Here is a 26,675-nt window from a genome sequence, read left to right as displayed (position 1 = left end):
GTCAGAGAGGTTGTAGGAACATTTCACGGATGCGATTGACCTCACCCCATACGTTTTGGGCATTATCTGGAGTATTTTGCGCGCTTTTGACTCGGATCACACCAATCTGCGAGACTCGTAGACGGCGGTTGTGTGGTCAGGGGTCAGGATGGCTCCCAAACACTTCCGGCGTCCCTCTGACTCCGCGTCAAGAATCACTACCGTTATCGTTGCGTAATGGACGCAGTACCTGAAGGTAGCTCGGCGATGAAAATTTCTTCAACCAAATGAATTCTGTCTGGCTATCACTGGATGAAGTGCTACGAAGTTTTAAACTATACTCGGAGGCTAGCTCGGAAGAAATAACCTGTCAGAGGATTCGAGTATTCAAAGCGATCAAACTTTTTGGACACGACAGATATTTGAGTAAGGCTATGAGATATGAAGAACGTTGCTGGTGTTGCAGGTGATCCAGCGCCGTGGGGACTACGGAGACAGCCCTCTGAACTTCACACGCACGTGGGACGAGTATCGTCTCGGATTTGGCGACCTGGACAAGGAGTTCTGGTTCGGCAACGACTTCCTGCACAGGTGAGCCAGCGTCCAACCTCTTTCTAAGACACCACTCTCAAGTCGACACTCCTGTTTTGCCTGCTGCATTGTGCATTTTTATTGTAGTTTTATTATCATTATTATCATTATTATTATTATTATTATTATTACTCCACATACAGTGATACAATAATATTATTCATTCGCCATTTGATCATTTTATACACTAACTAGTGGCCTGTTTCAGCTTCTGATGGGTAGTGTTGGGAATGCGGGAGGACGGCTTAGTTTATCTTCAGTCAGAAAGATTCCCAACAATTAGTAATAAAGTGATATATTTTTAAATATGAAGGTGTATTCAACTTAAATGATTAGACATGAGTTTCTCCTGGCGTATACAACTTTCAAATAACTTCGCGAATTCAGCCAGGTAACACTTTCAGCGACTGTTGATATTCGGTAGGGGGAACATCCCGCCATTTTCAAGGCAAACTGCAACGGACAGGCGACTTACATGCAAATTTAAAACCTCGGTTCTCGGACTGATGCAGGAAAGGTTGCATGGGGGCTTAATTAAATTTAATGCAAATAATGTTAATTTTTAGTAGCTGACTGTCCGGTTACGCAGTCTCGCAACCGGTTAGCCCTGACCAGTATTAGTACGCAATCTGACTGCATAGAATAACAACAAAGAATGAAAGAAAATTTTTGTTAACACAATTAATTATAATTAAGTCCCCAGCAACTATAAAACCTACGAAACAACAAAACACAAATGTGGCTGTTCTGTGTGTGGAAGTGTGATTCAACGTACACATCTGGCACGGTTCTTCTTCAATAAGACAAGAAATTTTAAGTACCATTTATATTGAAGTAATTAAAAATATAGAAATACTATAATTGCGCAAGGAAACCAGAAATACACTCTAATACCAGAACACAAGCCAGATCCTTTGTTGATTGAACCTGTAATGACACATTATTTAAGACATTGAAATAATAAAAGGAAAAGGGAATTTTTTACCTCATATATATTGACGAAAAGCACTCTGATCGTTACAATATCTCCATTCGAGCAAAATCTGCTGTCTAGCCCATCAAAACTGCATAAAACATGGAACAACCACCACGACTTCACAACAACAACAGTCCATTATGACCTCTCGACAAGCACTCCACCACCGCATCTGCCTCAGAAAGACTACTGCCTGTGGAGGCGGCTTAATAATACTCTTTGGCGCAATCTCTGGCGCTGTGGCTCAGTGTAGCCACCTTTCAAGGTAACACACACACTGAACAACTAGTGCCACCAAATATGACCAAAGTCAGAGCTATCGACAGTGAGACTGCGAACTCGCAGGTGAGGTGGCATTGACTCTGTCGGATTCCAGAGTTTAAACAAAAACCTCCATCCAAGTCAACGAGGTTGCTCGCTAATTTAATCTCAACTGCCTCCTTAATAACACTGTCCCAATAGCTGGACGTGCATGCCAATATCTCGGTGCTATTATACAACATGGGGTCACCAGTATCCAAGCAATGTTCGGCAATAGCAGGTCTACTTGGCTGCTGTAAACGTGTGTACCGTTTATGCTCAGTACATCGGTCCTCCACGGTCCTGATAGGTTGACCAATATATGCCATGCCGCAGCTACAAGGAATGCGATATACACCCGCCTTACGCAGACCGATATTATCTTTAACAGAACTCAAAAGCACTCCAATTTTAGATGGAGGTCGGTAAACACATTTGACGTCGTATTTCCGTTAAGAACGACCGATCTTGTTGGAAGTGTTTCCTACGTAAGGCAAAAAGACAGTAGACTTAGGTGTCAACTCAGAATTATCACCAATCACCCGATACACAGTTGGTCGATAGCGCAACGAACGTTCAATCTGTCTATCACTGTAACCATTTTGACGAAACGTAACTTCAAGATGGGACAGCTCAGCTGGAAAAGTCTCAGCGTCGGAAACGACATGTGCCCTGTGTACCAAGGTACGAAGAACCCCTTCACGCTGCGCCGGATAGAGACAGCTATTAGCCTGTAAGTACAGGTCGGTGTGAGTACGTTTTCTGTAGACTGCATGTCCCAATGATCCATCATCCTTCCTCCTAACCAACACGTCAAGAAAGGGAAGGCAACCATCTTCTTCCACATCCATCGTACAACGAATGTTCGGGTGGATCGAGTTCAGATGTTCTAGAAAGGCACTCAAATTCTCCCTGAGGCCAAACAACAAAGGTATCGCCAACATATCTAAAGAAACAAGCGGGTTTCAAAGGCACCGACTCCAATGCGTGTTCCTCGGCGCATCTCGTGGTCGTGCGGTAGCGTTCTCGCTTCCCACGCCCGGGTTCCCGGGTCCGATTCCCGGCGGGGTCAGGGATTTTCTCTGCCTCGTGATGGCTGGGTGTTGTGTGCTGTCCTTAGGTTAGTTAGATTTAAGTAGTTCTAATTTCTAGGGGACTGATGACCATAGCTGTTAAGTCCCATAGTGATCAGAGCCCGTGTTCCTCGAAATCTTCCATAAATAAATTTGCAATCACAGGAGACGACTACCCATCGCCACTCCATCTGTCTGCTCATGATACTGTTCACTGATTAAAAGGTAGGTGAATGTCAACGCATGGCGAAAGAGATTAGTTAATTCAGCACCAAACCTACCCTCAATTAACCGCAAAAAATCAGACAGAGAAACACTAGTGAAGAGAAAGACATCGAAACTCACTAAAATATCAGTCATTCAACCGCAGTCCCTCCAAACGACGTAAAAAGTCAGCTGAGTTCCTGATATGATGTTCACACCGACCTACTTGTGGACGCAAGATGCTTCTCCCGTCGAAATATCGGCAGTCGCTGAAAGTGTTACCTGGCTGATTTCCCGGAAGTTATTTGAATCATAAATGATGCTTCTTCTTGTGAAATGTCCAGCACAAATATTACACGTCCTCTAAAATACTCAAGTCCTGTCACTGTGCCTCTGAATGATACCTACGGTAGAGACCAGTGCTGGCCTACAATGTCTGCGGAGCCTAAGTCTCGGAGACGATGGACGAGCAGTGCGGCCCGTAGACTCGGCGGTAACTGGACACTGTACACGACTCCGCGCACCGAAGAGAACTGTCTGCCGTAGCTCAGTACTCCGGTATTTAACAGGGCATCGACCAATCGCTGTCCACACACGTGATACCCATGGGTTGGCAGCTGCGGCCCCTGGCGGACCTCGGTATAGTTCTGTTATAACCATGAATAAAACAACAAATATATCACCGTTCTACGGTTTATTGACACAACACTAATATAATTAATTCTTTTACCAAGCGCCAAGTTGTAGATGAATACTTTATGAAAAATTATATAAGTTGATGATGATTATACCAATCTGCAGGAAGTGCAAGTGAAATGCAGAGTTCCGGCGGAAATCACAAGTCCGTTGACATAGTAAGCCTAGTGAACAGTAAAGTCCAAGTTCCATTGGGATTCTACACCACTGGCCATTAAAATTGCTACACCACGAAGATGACGTTCTACGGACGTGAAATTTAACCGACAGGAAGAATATGCTGTGCTATGCAATGATTAGATTTTCGGAGCATTCACACGAGGTTGGCGCCGGTGGCGACACCTACAACGTGCTGACATGAAGAAAGTTTCCAGCCGATTTCTCATACACAAACAGCAGTTAACCGGCGTTGCCTGGTGAAACGTTGTTGTGGTGCCTCACGTAAGGAGGAGAAATGCGTACCATCGTGTTTCCGACTTTGATAAAGGTCGGATTGTAGCCTATCGCGATCGCAGTTTATCGTATCGCGACATTGCTGCTCGCTTTAGTCGAGATCCAATGACTGTTAGCAGAATATGGAATCGGTGGGTTCAGGAGGGCAATACGGAACGCCGTGCTGGATCCCAACGGCCTCGTATCACTAGCAGTCGAGATGAAAGGCATCTTATCCGCATGGCTGTAACGGATCGTGCAGCCACGTCTCGATCCTTGAGTCAACAGATGGGGACGTTTGCAAGAAAACAACCATCTGCACGAACAATTCGACGACGTTTGCAGCAGCACGGACTATCAGCTCGGAGACCGTGGCTGCGGTTACCCTTGACGCTGCATCACAGACAGGAGCACCTGCGATGGTGTACTCAACGACGAACCTAGGTGCACGAAATGGCAAAACGTCATTTTTGCGGATGAATCCAGGTTCTGTTTACAGCATCATGGCAGTCGCATACGTGTCTGGCGACATCGCGGTGAACGCACATTGGAAGCGTGTGTTAGTCATCGCCGTACTGGCGTATGACCCGGCGTGATGGTACGGGGTGCCGTTGGTTACACGTCTCGGTCACCTCTTGTTCGAATTGACGGCACTTTGAACTGTGGACGTTACATTTCAGATGTGTTACGACCCGTGGCTCTACCCTTCATTCGATCCGTGCGAAACCCTACATTTCAGCAGGATAATGCACGACCGCATGTTGCAGGTCCTGTACGGGCCTTTATGGATACAGAAAATGTCCGACTGCTGCCCTGGCCAGCACATTCTCCAGATCTCTCACCAATTGAAAACGTCTGGTCAATGGTGGCCGAGCAACTGGCTCGTCACAATACGCCAGTCACTACTCTTGATGAACTGTGGTATCGTGATGAAGCTGCATGCGCAGCTTTACCTGTACACGCTACCCAAGCTCAGTTTGACTCAATGCCCAGGCGTATCAAGGCCGTTATTACGGCCAGAGGTGGTTTCTCAGGGTCTATGCACCCAAATTGCGTGAAAATGTTGGTTGGTTGGTTTTGGGGAAGGAGACCAGACAGCGTGGTCATCGGTCTCATCGGATTAGGGAAGGATTGGGAAGGAAGTCGGCCGTGCCCTTTCAGAGGAACCATCCCGGCATTTGCGTGGAGTGATTTAGGGAAATCACGGAAAACCTAAATCAGGATGGCCGGACGCGGGATTGAACCGTCGTCCTCCCAAATGCGTGAAAATGTAATGACATGTCTATTCTAGTATAAGATATGTGTCCATGTGTCCAATGAATACCCGTTTATCATCTGCATTTCTTCTTGTTGTAGCGATTTTAATGGCCAGTAGTGTAAGTCCAGAGCGGGACCGAATCGACTTCGAACAGCAGGTCCACCGCAGCGTAGTTGTGAAGTTGAACGTAGCACGATGAGGACTGGCTTGTAGACTTCAGTAGCGGCGTTAAATAAGGCTCCATAGTTAATGGAGCCAGCGGCTGGGGATGTATGTTCCGGCCGGCCAAGCACTGAGTGTTATGGGAGGCCAATCGCTGTGTTTTGAGGCGCGCGCGCGTGAAGGCGCCTGCGATGTTAGCAGCGGGCCGCCCACGGGGAAGCGCGGCCAATGATGAGTTCCTCGACTGCGCCTAATGGAGCGCGCCGCTGCTGGGTGCAGAGATTTAATGGTGGTAGATACCACACGTTCGTACTGACAATCCATGTAGCTGCTGCGCTACGCGTATTTCGAGCGCGGCTTAGCGATTGTGGTGCGGTACTCTCTGGAGTCGCAAGTACTGTCACTACAGGTAGCATTGAGTATCTATGGCCGCACGACATTTTTATAATACGTATGATCCACACAGACATTCCTCATGAAACAGTCTACGGTGAAAAACGTATCGAAATCCCTACTGTTATTCCTGAGATTACCCATAATATACAGACAGAAAAATGCGCTAGTGGACCTTAACATATTAGCATACACAGATGTGGGAAAGACTTCTGAAGAGGTGTAACGTTTCCAGAATGTAAATAATATAACATAAATCAAATATATATCTTTATGTACAAGAAAAATGAAAATCTTATGTTGGCTTCTTCCAGACGCTATGGAAACTACTAGATACAGGTACTTTTCCTGCTCTCTCTCTCTCTCCCCCCCCCCCCCCCCCCGCTCTCTCACTCTCTCTCTCTCTCTCTCTGTCTCTCTCGCGTGCAACAGGGGAGTGTTATGGGACCACTGATTTTCACAATATATATAAATGACCTACTAGATAATGTCGGAAGTTCCATGCGGCTCTTCGCGGCTGATGCTATAGTATACAGAGAAGTTGCAGCATTAGAAAATTGCAGCGAAATGCAGGAAGATCTGCAGCAGATAGGCACTTGGTGCAGGGAGTGGTAACTGACCCTTAACATAGAGAAGTGTAATGCATTGCAAATACATAGAAAGGAGGATCCTTTACTGTGTGGTTATATGATAGCAGAACAAACACTGGTAGCAGTTACTTCTGTAAAATATCTGGGAGTATGCGTACGGAACTATTTGAAGTGGAATGATCATATAAGATTAATTGTTGGTAAGGCGGGTGCCAGGTTTTCATTGGGAGAGTCCTTAGAAAATGTAGTCCGTCAACAAAGGAGGTGGCTTACAAAACACTCGTTCGACCTATACTTGTGTATTGCTCATCAGTGTGGGATCCGTACCAGGTCGGGTTGGCAGAGAAGATAGAGAAGATCCAAAGAAGAGCGGCGCGTTTCGTCACGGGGTTATTTGGTGGGCGTGATAGCGTTACGGAGGTGTTTAGCAAACTCAAGTGGCAGACTCTGCAAGAGAGGCGCTCTGCATCGCGGTGTAGCTTGCTCGCCAGGTTTCGAGAGGGTGCGTTTCTGGACGAGGTATCGAATATATTGCTTCCCCCTACTTATAGAAAGATTTGAGCGCGCACGGAGGCTTTCCGACAGTCGTTGTTCCCGCGAAACATACGCGACTGTAACAGGAAAGGGAGGTAATGACAGTGCCACGTAAAGTGCCCTCCGCCACGCACCATTGGGTGGCTTGCGGAGTATAAATGTAGATGTAGATGTAAATGTACTAAAGTATGTTTTTATTCTTCATTTCTGCATTGCATTGAGTATTATTGTAGGTTTATGATTATACTTTACTGATATAGCTCCTTTATACGGGTTTCTCTACAAAAATTAGTCGCACTTCCAGTTTTGCACTTGTGAAATTAGCTGATTATGCTGAAAGATCCCTACATGGTTTCGTGTAATACAGACCTTCATATATCTATAATCCTGGACGAATTAAAATTTCAAATTTTTAAACTTCCCTGTTGAGAACCCTTTGGCTTCCTCTCACTGCACATTTATTTGAATTTTAAGTCATCATCTTGCAAAAAGTACTTTCTCCCAGAACATTGCTCCATACCGTAACAGCCACTGCACATTTGCGTAGTAAGGACAAAGTACTGTTTGAATATTACAGTAGTCCCTGACCATTCTTAAAACATAACAATATGTACTCGGTCTTCTATTGAATAGTTCATCTTGTTTTTCATACCTTAAATGATAGTACCTTAAATGATAATACCTTAAATGATATCATAGATGTTTGTTGAATGCTGCAGAACTTTAGTTCAAGGATTCTAGTGTCTCTAGACCTTGTACTTACGTTTTCCACTCTAATCAATACTATTCGCTTCTCATTAACACCATGTAGTCTTCTCTAGACGATATTTCTGCGGTTCATCTCTCGGAGACATTCTGCTGTTAAGTGGCTTCAGTGTGGCCTTTAATTAAAGGCTAGTATCATTTGCGAACAACACTAGGTCATATATTTTATAACTAAAACAATGCACAGGTACCTAAAAACTGACACATAACAGTTTCTCTTTTAGTCTCAGCTGCCCCTGAACTTACTGACTGCGATGACGTCAAAAGTACCTCAAGCTTTTAAATCGACCCCCAAATTCTGCTAATGCGATCAGTTTCCTTACACGTCTGTGAAATATTACTCCTGTGCTAGAAATGATATCTTTTACAAGAACACGTGTAGCATGTCACTGTCGGTGTAATGGTTCCGTCAAATAACCATAAAATTTTCTCAGTGAAATTTAGGTGCAAGTTGTCTATAAAAGCAATGTCAAAAGGCCATGCATTGTGGCTGCACTTATCTACTACAATAAATCAGGAAAGTTCGTTCGTATTGTACAGTTAGTTGCTGTTATTTCTGTTTGTATTTTATTCTGTTGACATGGTTCAACACTGAGTTTCTGGGAACAGCTATCCGGAGATTAAATTCTTTGTAAATTTTCCTTGGTTGACTTCGTTATTGGGTTATGGTCCACTCAAAATACTTTACGCCTAGGCATTCATTTTCTCTCACTACAGATGTAGTGAGTTCCTTCCTCGCTGATATGCAGTTATGTCTAATTTTCTGCATAACGCACTGCAGGGTGTAACGGCGTTGAACTTTATTTCTTGACTATCTGGTTTTCACACTGGTTGTTGCCATCCACAAGACCACTGACCACACCTGTATTTCGGCGTTGTTGTCCTTTCTGTCAGTGATTTGCACGCTTTTGTCATTAGCAGTCGGCATGTTCGCTGTAGTTCCTCAGCATCGGCATTGTACCGGTTGACTGCAGCAAAAGAATAACTTGATACTGGGACACAATAAGCTTTGTTGGGTTTGACCATACTCTCAGAGTTCTGGGAGGATTTCGGGATCTTCCGAAAATTTGTCAGACAGTTCTTTAGCTCTTTCTTCGCCTGTGATTACGAGCTTCGCCCACCTAAATCGTGGAGGCTTAGGAGCGATACAGAATTCAACTCATCACGGTCCAAACACCTCACACGAATATGACTCGTAAACGACAGCTTAATAATGATATCTCTCTTAACAAAAGATAAACATCTGTGTCTGACCTATTGTCAATCAGCTGCTGAGGTCCTAGAACAGTCAGGGAGGGCAATAGCCGCTGGAACAAATTAAAGGATGTCGGTTCCCTGCGTCGAACATGGGCTGCTAGCCGCTGCTGTTTATGATGATGAAATAGGCGTGGTCAGAGTTTGAGCTGTCCATTCGGGGTGCTAATGGCTTTCCTCACTGAACCTCTCACACAACTAATGAGTAAAGCTGGACATAAAAATGAAGGAAGCAATATATGAGTTGAGCTCAGATCACGCAGCAGCACGTAACGTTGGAGCTGGCTGGATAGTCGAGTTCATTTCAAACCTACTGGCAACTCTGGTTCACAGAACTCGTGGTGCTGCAGCTGGCGTGGACAGGATTCGGTTCAATGAAATCGATTCGTGCCATTGCTAATATGTTCCATTTGACAAGTTCACAGCCATTTCTTTCTCCAGTACCCCTATCTCAAATGAAGTCTGTGCAAACGCCACGTTCCTCATTTATGCAGTTATGAACTCCATCCTTGAAGTCTTAGCCAAAGCCACTCATGTCTGCAAGTCTGATGTCGTTCATCGATATGTGCCAGTGTTATTCATATTATATTCAGCTGTTTCGCTGCGCGAATCTTGAAAATGTGATACCTTATTTGAACAGACTGTTTTTGGAAACCAGTTATGACATGTTCTTGCTAATCACATTTCTGCAAACAGCGAAAGATATCACGACGTAATTCATTCTCTCTATGGTAGTGTCAAAGGAATATTTCCTCTTTTCGCTATGTATTATTATTATTATTTGCGTCGAGACCCTGTATGATCACGCAAAGCATTCTGCCTCATTTGAGTGTTCTTTCTGATCTTCCACGATTCCCTCATTTTTTCTCCATGGAGTCTCCTCCTATCTTCAGTCCACTTTGTCCCTGGTTTCTTTGGAACTTCATTGTCTGACCTCACATTCCTCTTGTGTATCTTGTCCCTGTATACATTTCTGTCTTCAATTTCTATTTGATCGATTTTTGCTGCTTCTTGATGCAGTTGCACTTGGGTGATCCATGTTAATTGTTAATTTGACCCCTTGTATGTATGTTAGACTTCTCTTGGTCATTCCCACGCCCGGGTTCCCGGGTTCGATTCCCGGAGGGGTCAGGGATTTTCTCTGCCTCGTGATGGCTGGGTGTTGTGTGCTGTCCTTAGGTTAGTTAGGTTTAAGTAGTTCTAAGTTCTAGGGGACTTATGACCACAGCAGTTGAGTCCCATAGTGCTCAGAGCCATTTCTCTTGGTCAGTCGTTTTGGTGATAGCCTGATGATGTGCTCATAGAACTTCAACCTTCTTTTTCTGACATCTGCTGCTCTGTTTGACATCTTTTCTGTAGTTTTCCTAGAGTGTAACCCGTTTCCCTCTTCTGTCAGCTTTGGGCCGATAATTTTCCTCATGATTTTCCTTTCTTCCTTCAGTATACTTTCCATGTCACTTTTCATATGGAGTTTTAGCGTCTTACTTGCATACAATATTTCAGGCTTGATTGCAGTGTTGTAGTGTCTGTCTTTTGTGTGAATAGACATGCATTTTTTTATTATACACACGCTGTGTCTTGCCGAACGCTCTCTTCATTTTTTGTAGTCGAGTCTTCTGCGCGATATTTTCTCCTCCTGTAGGTCGCTGTATATATATATAATTTGGCACGATATCCCTGAGGAGGATCTCCAACAACTCTATCAATAAGCGCCAAGCCGAATAAGTGCTTGCACACATACATATATTATAGATTTCTTACGAAAAGACACAGTTTATGAGCACAAAGAAACTCTCATCTTTGAAAACAAAGTACGGAACGATTTACAAAACGGCAAACTTCAAATACCTCGGTGAAACACTACAATTGAGCGGACATAACAGAGACTCAAACGAAGAAAGAAAAACTAAACTGGACAAGGCATACAAAGTAGTGTGGAATCATTACAACAAGAAGCCTATCTCACAAAAAGTCGAATTACGCCACTACGACACGGTGGTGCTCCCCGAGGAGACATCTAGAAAAAGTAGAACGGGATATACTTAGGAAAATACACTCCTGGAAATTGAAATAAGAACACAGTGAATTCATTGTCCCAGGAAGGGGAAACTTTATTGACACATTCCTGGGGTCAGATACATCACATGATCACACTGACAGAACCACAGGCACATAGACACAGGCAACAGAGCATGCACAATGTCGGCACTAGTACAGTGTATATCCACCTTTCGCAGCAATGCAGGCTGCTATTCTCCCATGGAGACGATCGTAGAGATGCTGGATGTAGTCCTGTGGAACGGCTTGCCATGCCATTTCCACCTGGCGCCTCAGTTGGACCAGCGTTCGTGCTGGACGTGCAGACCGCGTGAGACGACGCTTCATCCAGTCCCAAACATGCTCAATGGGGGACAGATCCGGAGATCTTGCTGGCCAGGGTAGTTGACTTACACCTTCTAGAGCACGTTGGGTGGCACGGGATACATGCGGACGTGCATTGTCCTGTTGGAACAGCAAGTTCCCTTGCCGGTCTAGGAATGGTAGAACGATGGGTTCGATGATGGTTTGGATGTACCGTGCACTATTCAGTGTCCCCTCGACGATCACCAGTGGTGTACGGCCAGTGTAGGAGATCGCTCCCCACACCATGATGCCGGGTGTTGGCCCTGTGTGCCTCGGTCGTATGCAGTCCTGATTGTGGCGCTCACCTGCACGGCGCCAAACACGCATACGACCATCATTGGCACCAAGGCAGAAGCGACTCTCATCGCTGAAGACGACACGTCTCCATTCGTCCCTCCATTCACGCCTGTCGCGACACCACTGGAGGCGGGCTGCACGAGGTTGGAGCGTGAGCGGAAGACGGCCTAACGGTGTGCGGGACCGTAGCCCAGCTTCATGGAGACGGTTGCGAATGGTCCTCGCCGATACCCTAGGAGCAACAGTGTTCCTAATTTGCTGGGAAGTGGCGGTGCGGTCCCCTACGGCACTGCGTAGGATCCTACGGTCTTGGCGTGCATCCGTGCATCCGTGCGTCGCTGCGGTCCGGTCCCAGGTCGACGGGCACGTGCACCTTCCGCCGACCATTGGCGACAACATCGATGTACTGTGGAGACCTCACGCCCCACGTGTTGAGCAATTCGGCGGTACGTCCACCCGGCCTCCCGCATGCCCACTATACGCCCTCGCTCAAAGTCCGTCATCTGCACATACGGTTCACGTCCACGCTGTCGCGGCATGCTACCAGTGTTAAAGACTGCGATGGAGCTCCGTATGCCACGGCAAACTGGCTGACACTGACGGCGGCGGTGCACAAATGCTGCGCAGCTAGCGCCATTCGACGGCCAACACCGCGGTTCCTGGTGTGTCCGCTGTGCCGTGCGTGTGATCATTGCTTGTACAGCCCTCTCGCAGTGTCCGGAGCAAGTATGGTGAGTCTGACACACCGGTGTCAATGTGTTCTTTTTTCCATTTCCAGGAGTGTAGTTGGCGCGACTAACAACAATGGAATATGGATCAAGAAACCTACAAAGGAACTATACAAACATACGGAGACAATCACAGAAAAGATTAGAAAACGCAGGCTACAATTCTATGGACACCTATACAGAATGCCATCACACAGACTGACCAAACAGAGCTTTGACAGGGTAACCACTAGAAACAACAAATAGGTGGCAGAGGTAAAAAACGACCTGAACCAACTCAACATCACAGCAGACACAATAAACGAGAGAATAAAATTCAGAAACATCATTAAGAAAAGTAAACTACATGAGATACACTGTGACAAACAGAAATGCTGCGAACGAATGAGGGAAGTTTGGGCAGCAAGGATGGCAGCAAAAGGAATTGATCATGTAGTTTAGTCCAACTGCGCTCTTTAAGGGCAAAACACCAATTATATATATGATTTCTGTCATTAGAATATTTCTGTACAGTCGCATATTTTGTACAGATTACGGTTATACAAAGGGTGGAAAACATAAAATTTACCCGGAAAATACACTCTAACACAGGAATAGCGGACTCATCTCGAAGGAATTATCCGAATGCGACGACATTCGGTAGTTATGATGACTACAATTTCAAAAAGCCGGCTACTGTGGCTGAGCGATTCTAGACACTTCCGGAACCGTGCTGCTACGACGGTCGCAGGCTCGAATCCTGCCTCGGGCATGGATGTGTGTGCTGTCCTTAGGTTAGTTAGGTTTAAGTAGTTCTAAGTCTAGGGGACTGATGACGTCAGAAATTAAGTCCCGAAGTGCTTGAAGCCAATTGAACCATTTTTTGAATTTCCAAAAATTTGATGAATCCTCAAGAGAGAGAGCAAGTCAGCAACACATTGGTCCATCTTTGGCGCTTATGCAAGCAGTTATTCTGCTTGGCATTTATTGATAGAGTTGTTCGGCCATCCTCCTCAGGGATATCGTGCCAAATTCTGTCCAATCGGCGCGTTAGATTGTCAAAATCCCGAGCTGGTTCGAGGACCTTGCTCATGTTGTTGTTGTTGTGGTCTTCAGTCCTGAGACTGGTTTGATGCAGCTCTCCATGCTACTCTATCCTGTGCAAGCTTCTTCATCTCCCAGTACCTACTGCAACCTACATCTTTCTGAATCTGCTTAGTGTATTCATCTCTTGGTCTCCCCCTACGATTTTTACCCTCCACGCTGCCCTACAATACTAAACTGGTGATCCCTTGATGCCTCAGAACATGTCCTACCAACCGATCCCTTCTTCTGGTCAAGTTGTGCCACAAACTTCTCTTCTCCCCAATCCTATTCAATACTTCCTCATTAGTTATGTGATCTACCCATCTAATCTTCAGCATTCTTCTGTAGCACCACATTTCGAAAGGTTCTATTCTCTTCTTGTCCAAACTATTTACCGTCCACGTTTCACTTCCATACATGGCTACACTCCATACAAATACTTTCAAAAATGACTTCCTGACACTTAAATCTATACTCGATGTTAACAAATTTCTCTTCTTCAGAAACGCTTTCCTTGCCATTGCCAGTCTACATTTTATATCCTCTCTACTTCGACCATCATCAGTTATTTTGCTCCCCAAATAGCAAAACTCCTTTACTACTTTAAGTGTCTCATTTCCTAATCTAATAACCTCAACATCACCCGACTTAATTCGACTACATTCCATTAGCCTCGTTTTGCTTTTGTTGATGTTCATCTTATATCCTCCCTTCAAGACACTATCCATTCCGTTCAACTGCTCTTCCAAGTCCTTTGCTGTCTCTGACAGAATTACAATGTCATCGGCGAACCTCAACGTTTTTATTTCTTCTCCATGTATTTTAATTCCTACTCCAAATTTTTCTTTTGTTTCCTTTACTGCTTGCTCAATATACAAATTGAATAGCATCGGGGAGAGGCTACAACCCTGTCTTACTCCCTTCCCAATCACTGCTTCTCTTTCATGCCCCTCGACTCTTATAACTGCCATCTGGTTTCTATACAAATTGTAAATAGCCTTTCGCTCCCTGTATTTTACCCCTGCCACCTTTAGAATTTGAAAGAGAGTATTCCAGTCAACATTGTCAAAAGCTTTCTCTAAGTCTACAAATGCTAGGAACGTAGGTTTGCCTTTCCTTAATCTTTCTTCTAAGATAAGTCGTAAGGTCAGTATTGCCTCACGTGTTCCAGCATTTCTACGGAATCCAAACTGATCTTCCCCGAGGTCGGCTTCTACTAGTTTTTCCATTCGTCTGTAAAGAATTCGTGTTAGTATTTTGCAGCTGTGGCTTATTAAACTGATAGTTCGGTAATTTTCACATCTGTCAACACCTGCTTTCTTGGGATTGGAATTATTATATTCTTCTTGAAGTCTGAGGGTATTTCGCCTGTGTGATACGTTTTGCTCACCAGATGGTAGAGTTTTGTCAGGACTAGCTCTCCCAAGGCCGTCAGTAGTTCCAATGGAATGTTGTCTACTCCGGGGGCCTTGTTTAGACTCAGGTCTTTCAGTGCTCTGTCAAACTCTTCACGCAGTATCGTATCTCCCATTTCATCTTCATCTACATCCTCTTCCATTTCCATAATATTGTCCTCAAGTGCATCGCCCTTGTATAGACCCTCTATATACTCCTTCCACCTTTCTGCTTTCCCTTCTTTGCTTAGAACTGGGTTTCCATCTGAGCTCTTGATGTTCATACAAGTGGTTCTCTTATCTCAAAAGGTCTCTTTAATTTTCCTGTAGGCAGTATCTATCTTACCCCTAGTGAGATAAGCCTCCACATCCTTACATTTGTCCTCTAGCCATGCCTGCTTAGCCATTTTGCACGTCCTGTCGATCTCATTTTTGAGACGTTTGTATTCCTTTTTGCCTGCTTCATTTACTGCATTTTTATATTTTCTCCTTTCATCAATTAAATTCAATATTTCTTCTGTTACCCAAGGATTTCTACTAGCCCTCTTCTTTTTACCTACTTGATCCTCTGCTGCCTTCACTACTTCATCCCTCAAAGCTACCCATTCTTCTTCTACTGTATTTCTTTCCCCCATTCCTGTCAATTGTTCCCTTATGCTCTCTCTGAAACTCTCTACAACCTCTTTCAGTTTATCCAGGTCCCATCTCCTTAAATTCCCACCTTTTTGCAGTTTCTTCAGTTTTAATCTACAGGTCATAACTAATAGATTGTGGTCAGAGTCCACATCTGCCCCTGGAAATGTCTTACAATTTAAAACCTGGTTCCTAAATCTCTGTCTCACCATTATATAATCTATCTGATACCTTTTAGTATCTCCAGGGTTCTTCCATGTATACAACACCTTGCTCATCACGCCCAAAATTTTCTTAATTGGGGAGAGATCCGGTGATCTTGCTGGCCAAGGTACGGTTTGGCGATCACGAAGACAAGCAGTAGAAACTCTCGTGGTGTGCGGGCAGGCATTGTCTTGTTAAAACGTAACCGCATGGTGGCTTTCCATAAAGTCCAACAAAACGGAGTGTCGAATACCGTCGACGTTCCGCTGTGCTGTAAAGGTGCTGTTGACGAAAACCAAAGAGCTGTCGCTGTGAAAAGAAATGGTACCTCAGACCATCATTCCTTGTTATCATTCCATATGGCAGACGACAATCAGGTTGATAGCCCACCGCTCTCCAGAGCGTCTCCAGAAAAGTCTTCCCTTGTCATCAAAGCTCAGTTCCAAGCGGGTCTCGTCACTGAAGACAATTCTACTCCATTCAGTCAGATTCCGGGCCATGTTTCCGATGGCCCACGTTGCACTAACAGAGAGTTAAGTCATTTAGACCTAGTCTGTGAGGTACTTGTTTCTTCTTCCACATCAATATCCACTGATATGACAAAAATCATGCAATAGCGAAATGTACAGGGTGTTTCAAAAATGACCGGTATATTTGAAACGGCAATAAAAACTAAACGAGCAGCGATAGAAATACACCGTTTGTTGCAATATGCTTGGGACAACAGTACATTTTCAGGCGGACAAACTTTCGAAATTACAGTAGTTACAATTTTCAACAACAGATGGCGCTGCAAGTGATGTCAAAGATATAGAAGACAACGCAGTCTGTGGGTGCGCCATTCTGTACGTCGTCTTTCTGCTGTAAGCGTGTGCTGTTCACAACGTGCAAGTGTGCTGTAGACAACATGGTTTATTCCTTAGAACAGAGGATTTTTCTGGTGTTGGAATTCCACCGCCTAGAACACAGTGTTGTTGCAACAAGACGAAGTTTTCAACGGAGGTTTAATGTAACCAAAGGACCGAAAAGCGATACAATAAAGGATCTGTTTGAAAAATTTCAAGGGACTGGGAACGTGACGGATGAACGCGCTGGAAAGGTAGGGCGACCGCGTACGGCAACCACAGAGGGCAACGCGCAGCTAGTGCAGCAGGTGATCCGACAGCGGCCTCGGGTTTCCGTTCGCCGTGTTGCAGCTGCCATCCAAATGACGCCAACGTCCACGTATCGTCTCATGCGCCAGAGTTTACACCTCTATCCATACAAAATTCAAACGCGGCAACCCCTCAGCGCCGCTACCATTGCTGCACGAGAGACATTCGCTAACGGTATAGTGCACGGGATTGATGACGGCGATATGCATGTGGGCAGCATTTGGTTTACTGACGAAGCTTATTTTTACCTGGACGGCTTCTTCAATAAACAGAACTGGCGCATATGGGGAACCGAAAAGCCCCATGTTGCAGTCCCATCGTCCCTGCATCCTCAAAAAGTACTGGTCTGGGCCGCCATTTCTTCCAAAGGAATCATTGGCCCATTTTCAGATCCGAAACGATTACTGCATCACGCTATCTGGACATTCTTCGTGAATTTGTGGCGGTAGAAACTGCCTTAGACGACACTGCGAACACCTCGTGGTTTATGCAAGATGGTGCCCGGCCACATCGCACGGCCGACGTCTTTAATTTCCTGAATGAATATTTCGATGATCGTGTGATTGCTGTGGGCTATCCGAAACATACAGGAGGCGGCGTGGATTGGCCTCCCTATTCGCCAGACATGAACCCCTGTGACTTCTTTCTGTGGGGACACTTGAAAGACCAGGTGTACCGCCAGAATCCAGAAACAATTGAACAGCTGAAGCAGTACATCTCATCTGCATGTGAAGCCATTCCGCCAGACACGTTGTCAAAGGTTTCGGGTAATTTCATTCAGAGACTACGCCATATTATTGCTACGCATGGTGGATATGTGGAAAATATCGTACTATAGAGTTTCCCAGACCGCAGCGCCATCTGTTGTTGAAAATTGTAACTACTGTAATTTCGAAAGTTTGTCTGCCTGAAAATGTACTGTTGTCCCAAGCATATTGCAACAAACGGTGTATTTCTATCGCTGCTCGTTTAGTTTTTATTGCCGTTTCAAATATACCGGTCATTTTTGAAACACCCTGTACATATACAAATGGCGTTTGCATCGCGTACACAAGGTATAAAAGGGCAGTGCATTGGGAGGCTGTCATTTCTACTCAGCTGATTCGTATGAGAAGGTTTCCGACGTGGCTGTGACCGCACGACGGGAGCTGACACTCTTTGAACGCGGACTGGTCGTTGGATCTAGATGCATGAGACATTCCATTTCGGAAATCGTTAGGGAATTCAATATTCCGCGATCCACAGTGTCGAGGGTGTGCCAAGAACACCACATTTCAGGCATTGCCTCTCACTGCAGTGGCCGACGGCCTTCACTTAATGGCCGAGAGCAGCGGCGTTCGCAATGAGTTGTCAGTACTAACAGACAAGCAGCACTGCCCGAAATAACCGCAGAACGTATCCGTTATGAGAGTGTCGCGAAATTTGGCGTTAATGGGCTACGACAGCATACGACCGACGCGAGTGCAAGCACCGCTTCTCATGGGCTCGTGTCCACATGCACTGCAGTGCTACATAAGCTGGTACACGTGCCTACTATCATGTAGGGCCCCCGCGAGCCCGTAGAAGTGCTGCATCAAGACGTGGCATGGACTCGACTACTGTCTCAAGTAGTGCTGGGGGGAACTGACACCAGGAATCCTGCATGGCTGTACATAGATCTGTAAGAGTATGAGGGGATGGAGATCTCTTCTGAACAACACGTTGCAAGGCATCTCGGATATGCGCGATAATGATCATGTCTGAGGAGTTTGGTGGCCAGCGGATGCATATGGGATTATTTTTTGGGGTAATTCATCAAGCCAAGCTAAAGTTTTCCGGGCACAAAAACGTGCAGTAAGAGCTATATGTGGTGTGAACTCAAGAACATCCTGCAGAAGCCTGTTTAGGGAACTAGGGATACTAACTACAGCTTCCCAATATATTTATTCCTTAATGAAATTTGTCATTAAAAATATATCACTTTTTCAAACCAACAGCTCAATTCATGGAGTCAATACTAGAAATAAGAATAATCTTCACAAGGATTTAAAGTCACTTAGTCTTGTACAAAAAGGTGTGCATTATTCAGGAACACACATTTTCAATAACTTGCCAGCAGCCATAAAAAGCTTAACAACCAATGAAATTCAGTTTAAGAGAAGCCTAAAGGATTTATTGGTGGCCAACTTCTTCTACTCCATTGATGAATTTCTTAGTAAAACCAACTGATTTGTATATAAGTACAACATAACTTCTGCACAATTTCAGTGCAGTAATGTGTTCACTGAAAATTTGTGTGTCTGTCTGTGTGTGTGTGTGTGTGTGTGTGTATGTGTGTGTGTGTGTGTGTGTGTGTAAGTATAATCTAACTTCTGCACCATTTCAGTGCAGTAATGTGTTTTAAGTGTCAGGAAGTCATTTCTGAAAGTATTTGTATGGAGTGTAGCCATGTATGGAAGTGAAACATGGACGGTAAATAGTTTGGACAAGAAGAGAATAGAAGCTTTTGAAATGTGGTGCTACAGAAGAATGCTGAAGATTAGATGGGTAGATCACGTAACTAATGAGGAAGTAGTGAATAGGATTGGGGAGAAGAGAAGTTTGTGGCACAACTTGACCAGAAGAAGGGATCGGTTGGACATGTTCTCAGGCATCAAGGGATCACCAATTTAGTATTGGAAGGCAGTGTGGAGGGTAAAAATCGCAGGGGGAGACCAAGAGATGAATACACTAAGCAGATTCAGAAGGATGTAGGTTGCAGTAGGTACTGGGAGATGAAGAAGCTTGCACAGGATAGAGTAGCATGGAGAGCTGCATCAAACCAGTCTCAGGACTGAAGACAACAACAACAACAACAACAACAATGTGTTTATTGTAAATAAGTATTACAGTAGTTGTATTACATGTTTATTACCTTATAAATAAATAAAAAACTTTTTTATTTTAAATTCAGTGCATTAGTATTTGTAAAATGACTCTTAGTGTTCATTAAAAAATGACGATCATTCCACTTGGGACCATTAGCTTATTTGTTTTAGTTGTAAATATTTGTCATGTATTGTTGTTTTTCTGACATGTTCCACATCCTGGAGGACCTCCTCACTACGGATCAATTGGAATGAAAGTAAATCCAATCTAATCTAAAACTTACACTCAGAAGTGTGTTCCAGGAGCTACTCTGTAGCAAATCTGTACGTGTGGGCTGTCTCATTTTGATACTGTCTCATTTTGACACTGTCTCAGCGTTGAAATCATGCAGTTCTCTTACGGGTGACACTGCCACTCCGAATCGACATGAAAAGGCTTCAGAAGTGGCATAAAGGACGTTAATGAAACCACCCCTGCCCTTGGGGTGTTGATCCCCACACATTTCTTGGTCGAAAACGACAGTTTGTAGTGCGATGTGCTACAGGACGACGTTCTTGTCAATCTTTGACACAGATGATACCACCCGTTGGATTCAACTCTTCTCTAAGAACATCGTGGTCCAGCAACTCAATTGAATGTGAATTGCTCTGGTGTACACGGTGAAAAAACTATGGACTGGTCAAAACCGTGCGATGAAATCTGAGTTTGATTCGAGGCTGCAGAGGGTGCTTATGCTTTTTCAGCCCCCCTAATGAACGGTTGGAAAGACGTTGGTGCGCAAAAGACTCTCAGAGCGTTTACCAGTGACTATAGAGGTAACGGGACCTGCAGGACCCATCTCCTCGGAAAAATATGGCCCTACGATAAACGAAGTGGTCAACCTGTACTACACAGTTACCGTTGCAGACTGAAGCGATACTAGCTGATGGGCGAAAGAATTGTCTATTGCTCACATTCTGCACTTTTGTGTATTGACATGTCCTTGGAGATGGCAATGGCTTGCATCTGTTCGCAAAATTTTCCATGGCCATTCATTGTTCAATTCCATGCGAGCAAAAAATTCAAGAGCAAACGTTTGTCTTACTGGCAGGACAGAATGAGGAAACAGTTGAACATGAATAATTTTGTATGGATAGTAATGCAGGATGGTATTCACATCGGGTCTCAAGCCGGCACATAACCTCATCTTGACATAATATTTCGGCGGTCCATTTGGCCATCACCTTCAGGTGAGTAAGCCGAGGCACTAAATAGCCGGTATTGAAATCAAACATTTTTTTTCTTTCTTTTTTTGTGAGTTTTCAATACAGCGTTACTGGTGGATCACGGTGTTACTGTCTTGGTGGATGTTAAAAGTGTTCTGTGCTACAATGACGTCATTCCAAGGACACCATTGGAGTGCACGTTGAAGGTGTGGCGGTGAGACTCTAAGTCCGATACCATCCTCCGACAGTGGAAGTTCAGCTTGCAGGCAATACGGGACATAATGACATTAGGGACCAACATTAGTTGTTTCTGACTGTCGACACCTAGCGAGTGGTCAATTCAACCCTGACGCTTCATTAGTGGCCATGACAGGGCTATCGATAGCAATGGCCGGAATCTGATTCCTCAAGGAAAGTGAGAGAAACAGGGTGGCTGTGCCAGCGCCGGGGAGTCGTGGCGCCAAAGTTTTGCAACCCAGCGACCGTGTCGTGTAGGAACCTCCACTTTGTCATAGAGACGCCTTGCCTTCTCTCGCATGGACGTCTTAAGAGTGACCATATCTGTTTCCTCGTGCAGGGTAACTTCCTCGTGAGGGGAGGGGCACGCCGGCTCCACCGAAGCACCTTATTCTGCAGGTGCTGAAGTGCCTGCATCCAGAACGCACTAATCGTAGCCCACGCAGTGCAGTCATAGGTGAGGGAAGCACGGACAACCATCCTGTACAGCTGGAGCTTGGTTTGAAGGTTGTTGAACATTGGGTACAACGATGTATTCTGCATGTCGATGGAAGAGCAGTTTTTTATCCATCCGGACACCTAGATATTTGGTATCAGGGGACCATAGAACCTGGACGCCTGCAATAGTCATGTTGTGGTGGAGGATGGGACGCCATTTAGTGAAATAGACTACCGTAGTTTTCGTGACACTGAGGGCAATATTGTTTGAATGACACCAGGTCACTGTCACGTCCACCTGCCTCGAAACGAGCAGTGAGCTGGTCCGTGTTGCGGGCGGTTGTCTAGAGTGCCGTATCATCGGCGTATTGCGCCAGGTGACAGTTCGGGATGACTGGCATTTCACTAACATAAATGTTAACGAGGATGGGAGACAACAAAGAGCCTTGAGGGGTACCCATGGACATGTGACGTAAGCTGGAGTGGCGACTTTGATGAGCAACCAAGAAGGTCCTATCATGGAGGAAGGTATCCACGATCTTCACATAGCTGTCGGGGATGGTCGTCTGTGTCAGCAATTTGTACATAAGATTGTCCTACCAAATCTTTTCATACGCGTTTTGCAGGTCCAAGAAAATCGCTGGCGGCAACATGGTGGTGATAAAGCCCTCGCTGTCATGTTCTGTAATCCTAAGAGCTTGGAGTTCAGCTGACAGGGAAGCAAACCCAAATTGTTCCGGACAGGTTGTCCCAGCCGCCGTCAGAGACTCGGAAATGTAGTGGATGATAAAATATTCTATAACCTTTGCAATGGTATTCAGAAGGATAATGAGCCTGTTGTTAGTAGGGACCTTAGGATCCTATGAGGGATTGGGGATTGCAATCATTTTGACCTGCTTTCACTGTGTGGGAAAAAATGGCCAGTTGTGAGACAGTGGTTCAAGATGTTGATAAATAATCCAGACCTGGGGCCGACTGCCCACGCTTCCACCAGAGATTCCGTTGGATTTCTGCCGGGGACGTAAGGTTAGGGGCAGTCAGAGGTGGTCTTTGTCTGAAAGCGGTATCGGCTGCCAGAATGTCGCGTGCTTCTCGGACTTCATCAGGCTTGGGGTCCTGAATGAGCAATTGATTCTGGGCCTCAAATGCATCGCTCAAAGTTTCTACCACATGGAGGGCATGATACGTTAAGCCATCCACCGTGCAGATGGGATGGTTGGTCTTCACTACAGAGCACTATAGGGCTCGAACAAAAGCCTATTCGGATTTATACTGGAGGAGGAAGACGGACTTCTGAGGTCTTCAGTGCCCTAGAACTTAGAACTAGTTAAACCTAACTAACGTAAGGACATCACACACATCCATGCCCGAGGCAGAATTCGAACCTGCGACCGCAGCTGTCGCAGACTGTAGCGCCTAGAACCGCTCGGCCACTCCGACCGGCACAGTAATGATACTATCTAAGAAGTTGTTCCCTTCGTTATTATAGCGAGCCAAATGTTTCTTGCAGATGTCGAAGCGCGTTTATTTATACAACTGTGAGAGTTGTTTTGGGACCCATCTTCCACAAACTTTATGAAACCCATCTCTGTTGTTGATGATTACGTAGGCCGAACCGTGACTAATTTGTAGACGATGTGCTACTTCGTCAGTAGTTAATCGTGTGTCCAAGAGAATAATTTCACGTGAGCGCTCAATGGTTTCTTCATTTGTGGCAGTAAACGGTCGTCCGGCTCCTTCATCGAGCGTGACACTTGTGCGACCATTTCGGAATTTTTCAATCCATTCGTAGACACTCCGTTGTGGCAAAACACTATTCCCGTACTGTACCGAAAGCCTTCGATGAATTTCGGCCCATGATACCCCTTCCGACCACAAAAAACGGATCACTGAACGTCGCTCTTCTTTGGTGCAAATAGACAGCGGAGCAGCCATGATTAACAGCACGGCAGCGATAACGAAACTAACCTAGCAGCTTGACAATTGCAGATATATAACAACAAATGAACAAAGCATGCGTCGTCAACGTAAAACGACAGTACTACCAAAATAAACAAAAATATAATTAAATTGCCGATAATAATTGAGTTAACCTCGTATTTGGGCTTGAAACTGGAATTATTTGGAATTGAAATTGTAATTAAAATCAAAGGTGAAAAAATATAAGTCAAAGACACGCTGATGACATTGCTATCCTGTGTGAAAATGAAGAAAAGTTATAAAACCTGTTGAACGGAATGAACAGTCTCCTCATTACAGAATACAGACCGAAATTATTGCAGTACAAGACGAATGTAACTAAGAACAGGAAATATGAGATTAGAGACAAAATAAACATGAAAACTGGAAAATACTTAGTTGACGAATCGGAGGAAGTCTTCCGAACGAGGTGGCACAGTGGTTAGCACACTGGACTCTCACGTTCGGTAGGACGGCGGTTCAGATCTGCGTCCGGACATCCGGATTTCGCTTTTCCGTCATTTGCATGATTCGCTCCAGGGAAGTGCACGGCTGGTTTCTATGAAAGAACGCTGCCGATTACCTTTCGTAACTCTTGATGACCTCTCTGTCGACGGAACGTTAAACTCTCACCTTACTTCATTCCTTCCTTAAACGGAGATGTGCTATCTTGGAAGGAAAACGTCATATGTCGGAGAAAGGAAGGTAGGCTTGCGAAGTAGACTAGCACAGGAAAATAGAACATCCCTCAGCGAAGGAAGATTACTGCTGCCTGAATCTGACGAAGGAATTTCTGAGAAAGAACATCTGTGACACATTATGGTATGACAGTGAATCACGAACTGTGATGAAAATCGGAAAGGAAGAGAAAGGAAGCGTTTGAGAAGTGGCGTCCAGAGAGGGATTCTTGGTAGTATCGTCAAAGGAAGGAATATTTGGAAGAAACTAAATAACTAGAAGGGACAAGATGGGAGGACGTGTTTTAAGACAGCGAGGAATAACTTCTACGGTACTAGAGGAAAATTGTACTGGGTGAAAATTGTTGGGGAGGACAAGGATTGAAATACACACAAGTAATTGAGGACTTTCGCTGTGGTAAAGCTACTACCTCCGTTCGAAAAACCATTAAGACTCTGTTGCTTTCTTCCGTCACCTCACAGAAAAACTGCTGTGACTACACAAAGCTACAATCGTCCGCCCTTGCCTACCGGTTCTTTGATTGCCCGGTGACTCATGAAATATTAGTTTACTTTATTACATTAATGAAAAAAGATTCGCTTAACTTTGACACGCTTCTTTGCCACAGGAGTACCGGATGATTAACAGCTGTCACTGACTTGCAAAACATCACTTGGTGCACTTTGTAACAAAATCTTCTCTTGAGATACAATGAATAAAGATAACTGTGAAGTTGTTCACACGAGTACTAAACGAAATCAGCTAAATTTCGATTACGCGATAAGTCTGAGGCTGTAAATTCATCTAAATACTTAGGGATTACAATTACAGAAAAATGAAATTTGTGTGAAATCTTATGGGACTTAACTGCTAAGGTCATCAGTCCCTAAGCTTACACACTACTTAACCTAAATTATCCTAAGGACAAACACCCACACCCATGCCCATGCCCGAGGGAGGACTCTAACCTCCGCCGGGACCAGCCGCACAGTCCATGACTGCAGCGCCCGAGACCGCTCGGCTAATCCCTCGCGGCTACAGTTACAGCCGGCCGTAGTGGGCCAGCGGTTCTAGGCGCTCCAGTCTGGAACCGCGCACCCGCTACGGTCTCAGGTTCGAATCCTGCCTCGGGCATGGCTGTGTGTGATGTCCTTAGGTTAGTTAGGTTTAAGTAGTTCTAAGTTCTAGGGGACTGATGACCTCAGATGTTGAGTCCCATAGTGCTCAGAGCCATTTCCACCATTACAATTACAAATAACCTAAATTGGAACAATCACATATATAATATTGTGGGTAGAGCAAACCAAAGACTGCGAGTCATTGGCAGAACACTTAGAAGGTGCGTTCTCGCTTCCCACGCCCGGGTTCCCGGGTTCGATTCCCGGCGGGGTCAGGGATTTTCTCTGCCTCGTGATGGCTGGGTGTTGTGTGCTGTCCTTAGGTTAGTTAGGTTTAAGTAGTTCTAAGTTCTAGGGGACTGATGACCATAGATGTTAAGTCCCATAATGCTCAGAGCCATTTTTGAACTTAGAAGGTGCAACAGGTCTACCAAAGAGACTGCTTACACCACGCTTGTCCGCCCTATTCTGGAGTATTGCTGTGCGGTGTGGGATCCGCATCAGGTGGGATTGACGGATGACATCGAAAAAGTACAAAGGGCAGATCGTTTTGTATTATCGCGAAATAGGGGAGATAGTGTCACAGACATGATACGTGAACTGGAGTGGCAATCATTAAAACAAAGGCGCTTTTCCTTGCGACGGGATCTTCTCGTGAAATTTCAATCACCAGTTTTCTCCCCCGATTGCGAAAACATTCTGTTGCCACCTACCTACACAAGGAGAAATGATCATCACGATAAAATAAGAGAAATCAGGGCTCGCACAGAAAAATTTAAGTGTTCGTTTTTCTCGCGTGCCGTTAGAGAGTGGAACGGTAGAGAGACAGCTTGAAGATGGTTCATTGAACCCTCTGCCAGGCACTTTATTGTGAATAGCTGAGTAATCACGTAGATGTAGATGTACTACAGTACGAGTTCATCAGAAACTGTAACAACTCGTTGGTCCTACACTATGATCCTGACTCCTTCAGGTGAGGTCATGAATTGGGCTCAAGCTATTGCATGCTCGATACTAAATTGACCTCTGGTGTGAGGAGATTGCTGCGCTGAGAGGGAAGGCATGGTATTCAGAAGCACTTCTCATACGTCACTGCGGACTACAGCGA

At 45.0% G+C, this 26,675-nt stretch overlaps 1 protein-coding gene across 1 annotated transcript in view; it reads left to right on the top strand.

Annotated features, from left to right (window-relative positions):
* The window catches only part of LOC126188423 (uncharacterized), a 1,114,167-nt gene that overhangs the window by 973,603 nt on the left and 113,889 nt on the right, over positions 1-26,675 (top strand). The window contains exon 10 of the mRNA XM_049930379.1: positions 446-570. Within this exon, the coding sequence (XP_049786336.1) occupies positions 446-570 (125 nt within the window). The remainder of the gene's footprint in view (positions 1-445; positions 571-26,675) is intronic.

Source organism: Schistocerca cancellata, chromosome 1 (genome assembly GCF_023864275.1).
Source record: "Schistocerca cancellata isolate TAMUIC-IGC-003103 chromosome 1, iqSchCanc2.1, whole genome shotgun sequence".
Taxonomy (NCBI): Eukaryota; Metazoa; Arthropoda; class Insecta; order Orthoptera; family Acrididae; genus Schistocerca; species Schistocerca cancellata.
This window is presented reverse-complemented; position numbering and strand designations above follow the sequence as displayed.